Source organism: Neophocaena asiaeorientalis, unplaced genomic scaffold (genome assembly GCF_003031525.2).
Source record: "Neophocaena asiaeorientalis asiaeorientalis breed wild unplaced genomic scaffold, Neophocaena_asiaeorientalis_V1.1 scaffold558, whole genome shotgun sequence".
NCBI classification, from domain to species: Eukaryota; Metazoa; Chordata; class Mammalia; order Artiodactyla; family Phocoenidae; genus Neophocaena; species Neophocaena asiaeorientalis.
Window position 1 is genome coordinate 1,283,477 of NW_020172780.1, and position 14,976 is coordinate 1,298,452.

The 14,976-nt window shown below is 49.2% G+C and overlaps 1 protein-coding gene across 6 annotated transcripts; it reads right to left on the reverse strand.

Annotated features, from left to right (window-relative positions):
• Positions 1 to 393: 393 nt before the first annotated feature.
• On the reverse strand, positions 394 to 14,709 carry CARD19 (caspase recruitment domain family member 19). Of its 6 annotated transcripts, XM_024741346.1 has the most exons (6): positions 14,237 to 14,677; positions 4,182 to 4,324; positions 2,536 to 2,689; positions 1,276 to 1,335; positions 958 to 1,029; positions 394 to 667 (listed from the first exon to the last, which is right to left on the reverse strand). In XM_024741346.1, the coding sequence occupies exons 1-6, from the start codon at positions 14,241 to 14,243 to the stop codon at positions 552 to 554; spliced, it is 552 nt and encodes a 183-aa protein (XP_024597114.1). In that variant the 5' UTR covers positions 14,244 to 14,677; the 3' UTR covers positions 394 to 551. The 6 variants fall into 6 exon arrangements, with proteins under 6 accessions (XP_024597114.1, XP_024597112.1, XP_024597111.1 ...); XM_024741344.1 differs by having other exon boundaries at positions 958 to 1,335; positions 4,182 to 4,319; positions 14,237 to 14,709; XM_024741343.1 differs by having other exon boundaries at positions 958 to 1,335; positions 14,237 to 14,698.
• Between the last annotated feature and the right edge of the window lie 267 nt (positions 14,710 to 14,976).

Below are 14,976 nucleotides of genomic sequence, written 5' to 3' on the forward strand. Positions count from 1 at the left end.
TCGTCCTCGCCACCTGAGGCTGAGGGCTGCGGAAGGAGGGAAGATGGGCAGGGGCAGGTGTGGGGACCTACAACACCCAGGCAGGGGATGGCAGGAGGGGTTCAAGGTAGGGAGTTCTGGAGAGAAGTAGTGGAAGGTGGCCAGGGAGGGAGGGAAGGGGAACACGTGGCAGGGGATATCTGGAGGTGGGCACTGGGGGACACAGGAGGGGTCATCTGGGGCAGGTAGCCCACATGGAGGGGTGAGGCCCAGGCCCACAGGGGTCTGAGAAGGCGGCCTGAGCAGGACCTGGGTCTTGGGTTGGACTCGGGAAGCCAAGAGCCCACAGGGTCAGCCCCAGTTATACATGCTGTCATGCCTTGTGTTGGAATCATCTAGAAAACACTCCTGAGAGAAGGAATAAGACTCAAACATTTAATATTGTTGAGCACCTTTGTACAGTGAAGGTAAAGTGCTTGTTACATAAGTTATACACAGTGAGAAATAAACACTTAGAAAAGCCAGCCAGCCCCAGGGCAGCAAGCAGCCAAGGTGGGCAGGGATAGGATCGGTCAGAGCCCCCCCAGGTCATCTGTGAGGAAGGCCAGCAGGAAGCGGCTGACGTGCCTGTCGACGATGACAGGGGAGAAGCCCAGGACACGCCTGGCCCCTGGCAGCACCTTGGGGTCTGGAAGACAAGGGGGTCTCAGAACCCATCGAGAAGGTGCCTTCTCTCAGCCTCATGGCATCGCCAGCCCCACACCTGAGTGATGTGGGGTCCCCATGCCGAGTGGGCCTGCTTGGCACTGGCTCCCCACACAGGACCTCAACAAGGTCAGCATGGCAGGAAAGGAACCGCAGGACTGCCACGCTGGGCCACAAGTAGGGGGCCTCAGGTGTAGGCCTCCGTCCATCCGGCAGGGCTCTGCCCCATGGTCTGGAGAGGACTGGGCTGAGGCTTGGCCAGGCAGCACCCACCTGGGGGGCAGCAGTAGACGAGGAGTGCCAGCCCTGCGGCCAGGCCGAGACAGGTCAGGAAGGCCACGGGTCCTGGGGAGAAATGCACGTGAGCAGCTTCCCGAGCCCAGGAGGGCGGAAGGGGTCCAGAGGCCTCGAGGGACAGGCTCACACCCTGTGCTGGGGTCAGCTGGGCAGGGACACACCCAGTGAGCACCCTGAGGGGGTCTGTCCAACAGGAAGCCAGGAACGGAACCCGACTTGGAATGGAGAAGCCCCCAAGGCAGAGATGGAGCCTTGGGTGGGGGAACAGAGAGAAGGAACATGGGAGGCGGTTACCCCTGTCACTGAGCTCACGGCCTGCGGTGCCCGAGTCTAGCTCTGTGCAATCTGAGTTCTCTGGAAACAAAATCACAGGGTGTAGTTAGTCGTGGGTGGGCCAGAGGGTAAGGTGGTTGCCCCGCCCTCGGGAAACCAAGGGGGCTGTCGAGCCCCCTCCCCCAGACCACCCAGGCCCCTCAGGTTGTGCCGGTGCTAAGCCCTCCAGGCTGTGTTTGGGGGAAGTCAGCGCCAGGGAAGGAACCCTGCACAGTTTTGTGTCTTCTCCTTTTGTCCACTTCATGAGAACTTGAGGACCATGGAGTAGGGGGTTCATTGTTCCCTGGCAACCACAAGGCACCAAACACAGCACAAACACCTGCCTGTCCAAAGTCTGATGATGTTGATGTGAGGGCAGGGCGCTCTTTCTCTTTCCCCAGACCCCACTGGGGCTCCCCCTAACCAGCCAGCTGCCAGACAGCCCTGAGGGCACCCTGGTAGGTACTTGACTCCAGGCAGGCTGTGTGGTCCTGACCTGTGGTGACAGGACCGTCCCATGCTGGAGCTCAGGGCCCAGTCCTGCCAGCCTGTCCTTGGGAGCAGGGACACTAGCCCCAGGTCCAGCCGAGTGGCCTGAGGCGAGCCACCTCTTCCCTCCTGGCCTCCAGCCTCTCATCTGAGGACTGAGGGACAGTAGCCACTCCTCCTGGGGACCTGGGTGCAGAGGCCTCAGGACTGAGCTGCCATCCCCGCTTGTACCTTCCCTGCACCCAACCTGGCAGCTCAGAGGACCCCTCGGGGCTCACAAGCCTCCCGGGCCCACAGGCCAGACCCTCTAAACCAAAACACATGTGTCTTGGACCAGCCATCTGTGTCAGAAACTGTTCTACAGAAACAGCCATGCCATGAGGATCTACCTGTGCGAAAGTGGACACAACCTGCGTCGTGGGGGTTGGGGGGGTCAGTTCACTCAAGGCTGGTACAGCCTACAGCCGTGAGCTATTTCTGATCAGAAGTGTAAGGGTTCCCAGATTCATTAGATTACAGAGAGAAGGGCAGAGCTGCATGCAAGAGATGCTACCTTTTGTGTAAAAACTGGCACAAGAAAAAGGGAGACAGAGGGACAGAGAGACAGAGACAGAGAGAGGGAGACGTGGAGACAGAAACATCTATATTGTCTGAAATACTCTGAGGGCCACACAAGATGCAACCAGAGGGCAGTCTCTGGTGAAGGGCTGAACAAGAAGATGCCAAGCCCTGGGGACTGGGACACGCACTTACGCAGGGCGTGCCGGCTGGGCAGGCAGCTGTGCAGGGGCTGGGCATGGATGTACAGGGCCCGGTAGAACTCCTGGCAGTCCCGCTCACCACTCCGCTGCAGGTGGCCCAAGAGGTCGCAGAGACGCACTCGCAGAGATACCTTGGGGTTCCGGAACTGGAGGAGGAAGGGGCACAAGACAAGGTCAGGCTGGAGCACTCTGAGCTCAGCACCCAGCCCCAGCTTCCTCAATGGCTGTGATACCATCTAAGTGCTTGGAACATGCACGGGAAGGTAGCAATTGCTACCACAGCCTCATGCACTCCCATGTGGCACCCAAGACTGTGCTGCATGGCCACTAAGCCTTGCACTCCCACTGGAGGCCAGGACACGTCAGCAAGAAAGATGGTGGTGACATTATTCCAAGTGTGGAAACTTAGTGGCTTGCTGACTTGGTTTTCCCATTTGTAAAAAGGGAATAATAAACCCACATGGTAGGGTCATTACAGGGAATCTCTGAGGTAATGATAATTTCTAGTTTACACTCTACAGGAATGTGATTCAAGTTTTAAAAAATAAATCAAGGGTTAAGGAGAAAAAAAGGTGGCTTTTTTGATGTGATTGACTGAAAAATATGTGGTTGTAAAGGTCAACGGACAGGGTACTTGGCATTGACCCCCAGAACCTGGAGGCCATGGCTCGGTGCTGCCACCTGGTGGTGGTGTACCATGCTACAAGGAACTAGAGTCAAACCACAAAGGTACAGAAACTGCAAAGCAAAGGCAGATAGACGTGCAGCAGAAGCCATGGGTACCTATGAGGAAAGGAACTGTAGTTTTGTGTGTGGAGGAGTTTCCTTTTTCTCATGTAAACAGCTGAGCTTTTCAAATTGTGTTTTTACAATGAATGTGTATTCGACTTTTTTTTTTTTCGACTTTTAATTACAAGATATAAATTTGAGCCCCTACTTTTTAACTCACTGTACTACTTCTGTAACTTAAGAAGCATCTGGGCCAGTAGCAGGGTCCGTGTTGATTCTAGTTCTGTTGAGGATCAATCTCACCTGTCCCTAGGAGAGCCCCCAACCCTCCAAATAGCCCTGCAAGTGAAACTGTTACCCTGTGCCAAGGCAGGAAGCTCAGGTCCAAGAGGAGAAGAGCTCGCTCAGTCACCCAGATGGGAGGCAGGTCCTGCACCCCAAAGCCCCGGCTGGTCTCTAGCACCCACCCCCAGCCCCACAGGGGAGCCAGAGAAGTGGGTGGGGCGAGCAAGGAGCACCCACTCTCACCAAGTGTCCCTGAATAGGATGGGCCAGATTACACCCAAACGTTTGCCCACTTTGAACTTTTGGAAGATTCAGAGTGAAGAGCCCTATGGCACTGGGTAGGGCCTGTATGGTATCCCTGATCCCAGCACTCCCCCTGTTCCCCCTCCCAGGTTTGTCTCATGTTGTGGCATGTTATCACATGTCTCCTGTGATCCTCCCAGCATTTCTGGAAGGGGCCAGAAGGCTTGATGACATATAAAGAGACTAAGGCTCAAAGAGCTGATGTTCTGGGCCCAAGGTCACCCTAAGGAGACAGGTTTTCACCTCCAAGCTGTCCTGCCCCCCGCTTCTCCCAGCCCAGAGAGGAAAGGGATGGGAAAGCAGCCTCAGGTTCCTTGGCACCTTTTCTGCATCCTTGTTGCTGAGTATCTGGGGGTAGTAGCGGTTCAGCTGGAGGATAATCCTGTCCACCTGCTGCTCACTCAGGCGCCCAAGGCCTGTGAGGAAAGGCATGTCCTGGACCAGGCGGTCACAGTAGGTCTGCGCTGAAACAGAAGCATAGAACACAGAGGGAATGAGCCAGCTCAGCCCAAAAAGGGGGTGGCGAGACCCACACACCATGATGCAGCCATGGCAGGGACCCCTCGCAGCAAGGTCCCCATGCCCACCGAGAGGTGTACCAGCTGTAAGCATCTGGACAACTGCTGACATCCCAGCTCACGCACAGCCCAGAGTTCCCCCATGTCACGCCAACACCCTTGCCAGAAAGTGGGGTGGGTGGGTGCAGTGATAAAGGTTCAGAGTGCTCAAAAGCAGAGCAGAGCCTCTGGCTCCTATCTTTTATGCCTGAGAGCTTATCGCAAAAAAACTCAGAAGGGCGAAGAATCTGCTGTCTGTTGGGCCCCCTCAGTGCCCTCTGGAAATAGCCAGGCCCGAGGAAGGGCACGGGCAGCCTGGAGAAGGCCCAATCTCGAAGCTCCTACAATCGCTGTTGTTGTTTGGAGTGGCCTGTGCTGGCATGGCCACCAGACACAGTGTATCTGCAAGGCCTTGAGAAGCTGCCACCAACAGCAGACCAGCATGCTTGCTGCCCAGGAGGCTGCGGAATGCCTTTTCTTTTGTTTTTTCTTTCAGAATCACCATTAAAGCATCACTGTTGCACTATCTTTCCCATTAAGAATGTCCCTTAGAATGACAAGTCTTTAAAGGCAAGGGGTGGGGAGAGGTTGGTGGGCAGTTGACAAAGAAATCTCTGAGGGAGGGTCCCAAGTTCCTGCAGCACTAGCTGCCTGAACAAGTGCACCACCTTACCTACCTGTGGCAGCTTGTCCTGTTTCCTGGTGGACCCAGGGGATGGGGGGTAGGCAGAGCTGTATAGGAGGAGAGTTTTTGTATGTGACTGAAGTTAAGTTGGTATCAATTCAAATTAGATAGCTGTAACTTTAGGGTATTATGTGTAATCCTCATAGTAACCACAAAGAAAATGTCCATAGAATATACACAAAAGGAAATCAAAATGTGTTACTTACTACAGAAAATCAACACAAAAGACGGGAAGAAATGAAGGAAAAAAAGCTATGAGACATACAGAAAACAAATAGCAAAAAGGCAGAAACAAGTTATCCCTTATCAGTAATTACTTTAAATGTAAATGGATTAAACTCTCTAATCAAAAGACATAGATTAGGAAAGTGGATTTGTAGTATCATGATTTATAATAAGAAATATATATTTGATCTTTGTCCCAATTCCTGGCACACAGTTTCTAAAACCCAAGGAATTTCCTAAGTGATGAGAGCTGTGAAGGTGAAAGGATATCTTGTACCTCATAACAAGCCCCTTCCAACCTCATCTGACTTTGTATTAATGAGGTGATTTTGGGAAAGCCCCTAAATAACCACAGGGTGGGAGCTGATTGCCAGTGGAACCGACCACGTAATTCGAGGGGTGGAACTTTCAGCCCTCCCCATCTCACTTCCCCCTGCAATGTCTGGGGAGGGGAGAGGGGCTGGAGGTTCAATCAATCACCAGTAGTCAATGATTTAATCAGTCATGCCTACCTAAGGAAGCCTGCATAAAATCCCCCCAAAATGGGGTTTGGAGCACTCTAAGTTACTGAATATGTGGAGGTGCTGAGAGGATGGCCTGTCTGGGAGGAGCATGGAGCTTCCATGCTTTGCTTCTCACATGCTTTGCCCTATGCATCTTTTCCATCCGGATGCTCATTTGTATCCTTGAAATACCCTTTGTAACAAACTGGCAATAGTGTTTTCCTGAGTTCTGGGAACTATTCTAGCAAATAGGGTCACAAGGAGAGGGTCATGGGAACTCTGATTTATAGCCAGTCAGTTAGAAGCACAGGTGACAACCTGGATTCATTATTGGCATCTCAAGTGGGGGTAATCTCGTGGGACTGAGCCTAAAGTTAACCCATGGGATCTGACACTATCTCTGGATAGATGGTGTCAGAATTGAATTAAATTATAGGACTCCCAGTTGGTGTCCACCAAAGAACTGGAAAATTGCTTGGTAGGGGGAAAAACCCACACATTCCATAACCAGAAGTGTCAGAAGTATTGAGAAATATAAGTGCTGTATGTAAGAGTAGAAGAGAAACAGAATTTTTTCCTCTCAGGATTTAAAAAACATGATTTAACTATATACCGTATTCAAAAGACTCACTTTAGGTCTAAAGACAGAAAAAGGTTGAAGGTGAAAGAATGGAACAAGATATTCCATACAAATAGTAACCAAAAGAGAATTTACATTGCTATACTAATATGAGGAAAAAACAGACTTTAAGGCAAAAGCTGTTATGAGACAAAGAAGTACATTATATATTAATAAAGTGATCAATCACCAAGAAATTAGAACATATATGCACCAAATATCAGAGCCCCAAAATATTTAAAGCAAACATTGGCAGAATTGAAGGGAGAAATAGAAAGCTTTATGATAATAGCTGGAGACTTCAACAGACCACTTTCAATAATAGAATAACCAGACAGAATATCAATAAGGCAATAGAGGATGTGAACAGCCCCATAAACTAATGATACCTAACAGACATAGACACAACACTCCACCCAACAGTAGCAGAATATACACTCTTCTCAAGTGCACAGCGAACATTATCCAAAATAGACCACAAAACACAGTTAACCACAAAATGTGTCTTAATATATTTTAAAGGATTGACATAATAAAAGGATCTTTTCTGATCACATGGAATAAAGCTAGAAATCAATAACAGTAGGAAAACTGGAAAATTCACAATTATGTGGACATTAAACAACAAATGCATCAAAGAGAAAATCACAAGAGAAATCAGAAAATACCTTGAGAAAAATGAAAATAAAAATACAGCATACCAAAATTTAAGGGATGCAGTGAAAGCAGTACTGAAAGGAAAATTTACAGCTGTAAATGCACATACTAAAATAGAAGATCTCAAATCAATAACCTAATGTTACATCTTAAGGAACTAGAAAAGGAAAAGCAGACTAAACCCAAAGCTCGTAGAAGGATGGAAATGATAAAGATTAGAGTGAAGATAAATGAAATAGAAAAACAATAGAAAAACAAAACCAAAAGTTGGTTCCAGAAAAATCAATAAAATTGGCTAACCTTTAGCTAGATTAACAAAGAAAAAAAGAGAGGAGATTCAAATTACTAATATCAGAAATATTACTATGAATTTTACAGAAATAAAAAGGATTATAAAAGAATACTGTGGACATTTATACCAACAAATTGGACAACCTAGATAAAATGGACAAATTCCTAAAAACACACAATCTACCGAAGCTGAATGATGAAGAAACAGAAAATCTGAAAGGACTTATTACTAATAAGGAGATTCAATCAGTAGTTAAAATGGTCTCAACAAATATAAGCCCAGAATCAGATGGCTTCACTGGTGAATTCTACCAAACATTTAAAGAACTAATACCAATCCTTCTCAAACTCTAAAAATAAAGTTACCATATGATCCTGCAATCCTACTCCTGAGCATATATCCGGAGAAAACTCTAGTTTGCACCCCAATGTTCATAGCAGCACTATTTACAAAAAGCCAAGACATGGAAGCAAGCTAAATGTCCACTGACAGATGAATGGATATACAAGACGTGGTATATATACATACACAATACAATATTACTCAACCATAAAAAGAATGAAATAATGCCATTTGCAGCAATATGGTTGGACCTAGAAATTATCATATTAAGTGAAGTAAGTCAGACAGAGAAAGACAAATATCATGAGATATCACAGTTATATGTGGAATCTAAAAAAATGACACAAATGAGCTCATTTACAACAGAGAAATAGACTCACAGACATAGAAAACTTATGGTTAGCAAAGGGAATGGGGGAGATAAATTAGGAGTCTGGGATTAACATATACACACTACCAAATATAAAACAGATGAACAACAAGGACCCACTGCATAGCACAGGAAACTATACTCAATACCGTGTAACAACGAATAACGTAAAAGAATCTGAAAAAATATATACGTAGGGAGCTTCCCTGGTGGCACAGTGGTTGAGAGGAGGCCTGCCGAAGCAGGGGACACAGGTTTGTGCCCCGGGTGCGGGAAGATCCCATGTGCCGCAGAGCGGCTGGGCCCGTGAGCCATGGCCGCTGATCCTGCGCGTCCGAAGCCTGTGCTCCGCAACGGGAGATGCCACAGCAGTGAGGCCCGCGTATGAGCATAACTAAATCACTTTGCTGTACACTTGAAACTAACACACACTGCAAATTAACTATATGTCAATTTAAAAACTTAAAAAAAGGAATAAAATACTTAGATTATATTTACCCAAGGATGTGGAAGACTTGGACACTGAATCTACAAAACATTGCTGAAAGAAATTTTAAAAGACACAAATAAATGGAAAGACACATCCCATGTTCATGGGTTGGAAGACTTAATATTGTGAGGATGACAATACTACCCAAAGTGATCTAGGAATTCAGTGTAATCCCTATCCAAACCCCAATAAATGTTTTTTGTTTTTCATCCTAAAATTCATATGGAATCTCAAAGGACTTTTATGGCCAAAACTATCCTGAAAAAGGAAAGAATGTGGATGACTCATACTTCCTGATTTCAAAATTTACCACAAAGCTACAAGAATCAAAACTGTGGTACCAACATAAGAACAGACATATAGAACAATGTAATAGACTAGAAAGTCCAGAAATAAACCCTACTTTGAGTGGGAAAAAAAAAGAGTGAAGACGACCCACAGAATGGGAGAAGTATTTGCAAAGCATGTATCTGATTAGGCATTAATATATACAGAGAGAGGAGATAAAAAGAACTCCTATAACACAACAACAACAAAAAATCCTATAAAGTAACCAATACAAAAATGAGCAAAAGACTTGCATAGATATTTCTCCAAAGAAGATGTACAAATGACTACTAAGCATATGAAAAGATGCTCAACAACACTAGTCATTAGGGAAATGCAAATCAAACTACAATGAGATACCACTTCATACACATTAAGGTAGAATAAATACATGGAGAGAGAGGGAATATGAATATGAGGATGAGGAGAAATTGGAACTCTCATGCATTACTGGTGGGCATGTAAAATGGTACGGCCACCATGGAAAACAGTATAGCTATTCCTCAACAAGTTAAACAAATACTTCAGCAATTTCATTCCTCAAAAGAACTGAAAGCAGAGACTCAAACAGGTATGTGCACACCAAGTTCAGACTAGCATTATTCACAAAAGCCAAAAGGTAAAAACAACCCAAGTGTCCACAGACAGATGAATAGAGAGACAAAATGTGGTATACATACAACGGAATATTATACAACCGTAAAAGGGACAGAATTTTAGTACGTGCATTTGACAACATGGATGACTGTGAAAACATTATGCTAAGTGAAATAAGTCAGACACAAAAGGACAAACGTTGTATGATTCCACTTACATGAACTATCTAAAATAAGCAAATTCTAAAGACAGAAAGTAGAATAGTGATTACCAGGAGCTGAGGGTAGGGGAGAAAGGGGAGTTATTGTTTAATGGGCACAGAGTTTCTCTTTGGGATGATGAAAAGTTCTGGAAATGCATAGTGGTGACAGCTTCACAACACCGTGCATGTATTTAATGCCACTGAAATGGTTAAAATGGTAAAATTTTATGTTCTGTATATTTTACCACATACATACATATAAAGGTGAATGGATAATATGTTAAACTGTGGTTCAGCTTAGTAAGTTACAACGGAATATAATTCAGTGTTAAAAAGACCTATGAAGTCACAAAAAGACCTATGAAGTCACAAAAAGACATGGAGGAAACTTAAATGCATTTTGCTAAAGGTTAAAGAAGCCAATTTGAAAAGGCTATATACTATATGATCCCAAGTATATGATATTCCAGAAAATGCAAAACTATGGAGAACAGTCAAAAGATCAGTGGTTGCCAAGGGTTAGGGAAGAGGGAGGGATAAATATGTAGAGCACAGATTTTTAGCCAGGTAAAACTACTTGTATGATACTGTAACAGCGGACACAGGACATTACAAATTTTTCAAAACTCATGCAATATACGACACAAGAACTTTATTTAGTAATACCTAAAGTTATTAATATTCTGTCAATATTGGTTCATTAAGTGCAACAAACATACCACACAAATGCAAGATGTTAATAATACAGGAAATGGGGTGTGGGGACCCTCTGTGCTATCTGCTCAATTTTCTATAAACTAAATATGTTCTAAAAATAAAATCTATTAATTAAAAAGAAATCCTATTTGGAAATTCCGTAGCTGAATTTTAAAGAAAGAAAATGAGAGTCACAGAAAGCAGATGAATTCTTGGATTGGGTGGGGTTCCCTGGAAAGGAGCATGAAGGAACTTTCTAGAGTGATAGAAATGTTCTGTCTTGCTTAGGCCTGGGCTGGTTGTTCCATGGGTGCATTCATTAGTCAAAACTTATAGAATTATTCACTAAAAATGAGTGTATTTGTAAGTAAATACTACCTCAATAAGGTTGATCTTTTTAAAATAGGGTCATTGAGGTGGAACAAGTGGGGCCTCCTCCCTGATTTCTTCCATGGGGCCAACTCAACAGACTGTCTCTCTCATCTCTCTCTCCTCCTCCTGGATGGTCTTTTCTCCCCCAGAATATGAATTTCTATCTTCTGATTCTCCGAGCCTCTGAAAGTCAACCTTGAAAATGGACTTGTCAGCAGCTCCAATTTGGTGAAGAAGCCATGGACAGGGATGCAGAGAGACCTGCCACCACCACAGGGCCGGACCCTCCTGGTCACCTGGCTTCAGCACCTACAACCTCTCTGATTAAAGAGTTAATATTGGCCATAGTTCATGGAGTGTGCCCCAAGCTTGGGCATTCTGTGGGCTCTAGGCATACAGATAATCGTCATTCTTCCATCAGCTCTGCTACACAAGCATGACTACCACCCCCATTTTCAGAAGAAGAAACTGAAGCACAACGAATAGGCTTATCTGAGACCTGCCTAAGACCTCAACCAGCTAGGGAGTGATGTATCGAGGTCAGGACCCAGGCACCTCACAGTGTTGGGGCCAATTCTTGACATCTAAATTTTCTGCCTCTCTAATCAACCTACTAATTAACTATGCAATTAGCTGCATCATGTCTGTTCCTGGCCAAGCCATAGGCTGTCTTGCCCAGCACTACCAGTGTGTGCACCTGTGCATAGTGCCAGCACACACTAAGCACTCACTAAAGAGTTTGGGAATGAATGGACGTAGGTCCAAGGCTCAAGGGCAAGGGCTGTCAGTGGATGGTGGCCAGCATCTTGCAGTGGCTCCTCCTACCCTGCAGGCTGCTAGCCAGGTGGGGCCTCCATTGCCTGCAGCTGCCAGGCACGGATGGCATAGCCTGGGGGCCAAAGCTCTGGGCTCTGCTGTGCGCTGTGCACACAAACCACACCCAAGCAGCCATTCAGAGGCATGAGAAAGCACAAAAAAGGAAACCACTTTGGTCCCAAGTGCTGATAAACAGTCCCAGACAGTTTTTACAGGACAAAGGGAGAGGAATGCGCTGGCATAAAATTCACCAGACCTTCACCAGCAACCTCTGCTAAGCCCTACCTCCCCCATCATCTTGCCCTCCTGGCAGCACCACAACCATGGACAACCCCGCCCCCCCCCGCCAACCTGTTAGCCTGGCTTGGCAATAGAGGCCCTGTGGGAGCTGGCCTCACTTGCCCTCACCGGGCCTCCCAGGCCCCTGAGCCATTCCTGCACAGCAACCCCCAACTGCAGTGTACTGCCCAGGATTCCCGCCCTTGGCACAAGAATACCTGTCCCTGTGGTTTCCGCCTGGCTAACTCATGCTCACTGCCCTCCCGCCAAGAGACCTTCCTGAGCTCCCCTGCCGCCCCACCAAACCAAAGTCCAGATGCTTGGACCTCAACCTCCCCTCCCAAATTGAATCTCCCAGAATCCCCTCCTGTCCCAGTGCCCAACCTGGCCTCAGGCATGGAGTTGAGATGGCGCACTCCCCAGCACACCACAAGGCAGGGACTGGTTCTGCAGCAACAGCAGTTGCTGCAGTGACACTCGGCCAGTGCTGGCCCTGAGCAGACGCATCAGGTCCCACACACTCACTCTGCAACCCTTTGTAGAGGCCCCAGAACCAACACGAGGCAGTTTCCTGTTGGTGCATGGAGACAGTGAGCCAGGAACTTGAGGCCCGCAGCCTTGCGAGCCTGCCCATTTGACCCTCCCAGGCCTGTGCTCTCTGGGCCCCAGTTCCCCATAACAAAAATGAAGGGCTCTGAGGGAAGAGGTCTCTAGAGGCCCAGGACACAGAGATGGCAGGGAGAAAGGGGATTGGTGGGCCTGGGCAGGGTCTAGTCCTGGCTCTGCCACTGACTGCCCTAGCAGTCTGGGGCACCTGCCCAACCTGACACTTTATTTCCTCATCCACACAGAGATATTCCACTTTTCCCCATACAGCGGTTCTGAATGGGAAGCACCTGATGTAAGACCAGGTGCACAATAGGTACAACAGACCCTGGAACAATGCAGTGGTTGGGGGCACAGATCCCTGAGCAGTCGAAAATCCACACATTACTTTATAGTCAGCCCTCCATATCCATAATTTTGCAACCAAGGATTCAGCCAACCTGAGGTCATGTAGTACTATAGTATGTATCGAAAAAAATCCACATATAAATGGACCCTCACATTTGAAACCTCAAAGGGTCAACTCTACTCAGAAACAGCAGCCACAGATAAAAAGATTCAGAGAGATGACAGGGGAATGCACAGCAGCTGGGGTCTCTTCTGGCTAAGGCTGGGACACTGGTGTCCTGGAAATCACCAGGTTCCTGCCCATGAAATCCTATTTGTGTGCAGGACTCAGGCTGGAACTCCAGTGAGTTCTGGGGAGAGAACAGGGACTTCTGGGGCCTTCCTGGCCCCGTGGGCCACCCCTAGGTAACTTCTACCTCATGAAGCAGCCTGACCATGCTGTCATGGGCTCTGTCACCAGCCTGTCTCTCTCATGGAGCTTCTCCTACAGGGAAAGGTCCATAGGGAAGGGTCACCCTGTTCAGTTAGGGTCAGGAAGGTGGTGGGCGGGTCCCCACTCCAGAGAGGCCCTTGGCGGATGACTGGGCTGGAGCACCCATCCAGGGAAAAGAAGGAGGGACTGGGGCAGTTCAGTATGGGGCACAAAGCCTTCGGGGACCGAATCGGTATCCACAATTCCCCTGGGCCTGTCGCTGGGCAAGGGGTGCAGCCTGGGAGGCACCACAGAGTCCCATGGGTATCACACACTGCCCAGGTATGCACCACCTGTTGGGCATTCTTCTCAGGTAGCTGTGAGGACGGAGTGTCTATATTTCCTGATAGAAGCACAGTAGAATCACTTTTATTTTCACCTCCCACTGTCAGGCCTCAACCCTACCTCCCCCACCCGCCCATGCAGCATCTCCCCACCTACAGACTTGCACTAGCCGCTGCCCTCCCGGAACCACCCACGACGTGGCCCCCACCCACTAGAACCTTCTTCCATGGCCTGACCTGGTCTCAGAACCATCCCAGGCCCAGCCTCTGTCCCCCAGAACCCTCTAGGGCCTCACCTGGCCTCGCCGTCCAGACCCCTCCAAGGTGGGGCCCCCAACGCTCAGAAGCCTCCAGGGCATGACGTGGCCTTGCCCAACAGAACTCTCCAGGGCTTGTCCATGGCCCCCGCCCCCAAGAACCCTCCAGGACCCGGAGTGGCCTCGCCCCCCAAGAAGCCGGCCCCGGGCCGCGAGCCGGCCTACCGTCGTCTCGTCGACAGGACACTTAGTCACGGGCAAGGTCACTCGCCGCCGCGAGGAGCGGCCCCCGGTGTGGCATCGGGACACCCGGACCCTATGAGCCACCGTGGCCGCGCGCCCGTCCCCGTATGGCAGGCACGACCCCGGACCGCTCTCACCTGTCATGGCGGCGGCACGCCGTGCACCCAGCTGGCCCGGCCAGTCCCCCTGCCGCTGTCAGTCAGCCTGGCTGTCCGGCCGCAGCCCGTCGACCCCTGGGACGACCGCCCGCTCTTTCCCTGTGAGCCCCGCCCCCGGCATCGTCGCGGAAAAGCCCTAACCCCGCCCTCACTGAGCCCGCCCCTTCCCGATGGGCCCAGTCCGTAGCGTCCGCTGCGTCGCCTCGAGGGCTCTAAATCCCCATCCCTCGCTCGAGCCCCGCTTCCTAACGCGTGGGCTACGAACGCTGCCGAGCCCTTAGCCCCTCCCCTCACTGGGCCCGGCCTTCCGAGCGCCCGGGGAATCGGCTTTGTCACTGCGAGAGCTCTAAACCACGCCCTCACTGAGCCCCACCCTCGTGGACATTAGCTCTGTTGCTGCCACAGCTCTTGAGCCCCGCCCCTCGCTGAGCCCGGTCCTCATCAGTTACTGGGCGTCCAGAAGCCTTAAGCCTTGAGCCTAGCTCCCGCCCGCAAGGGGAGCTCTCAGCTCCACCTCTCACTGAGTTCCGCCGCCGCTGTCCTGGGCTACGTCACCACCAGATCCCTGAGCCCTGCCCTTTTCCACGCGGCCCCGCCCCCGCCTGCGTCGATGGCGTCGCCGCGACCACTCTAAATGCCGCCCCCGTTCTAGCCCCGCCCCCCCCGGCCCCAGGTACGTCGCCGCGCAACTCTGAGTCCCGCCCCTCACCCGAGCCTCA

Excerpts from the sequence above, each read along its gene's own strand:
- CARD19 (XM_024741343.1), bottom strand. Across the intron at positions 2,690-4,181 it reads GCAACAAGGATGCAGAAAAG|TTCCGGAACCCCAAGGTATC; the intron begins GTGCCAAGGAAC and ends TTCCTCCTCCAG. Across the intron at positions 668-957 it reads CGTCTACTGCTGCCCCCCAG|ACCCCAAGGTGCTGCCAGGG; the intron begins GTGGGTGCTGCC and ends CTTGTCTTCCAG.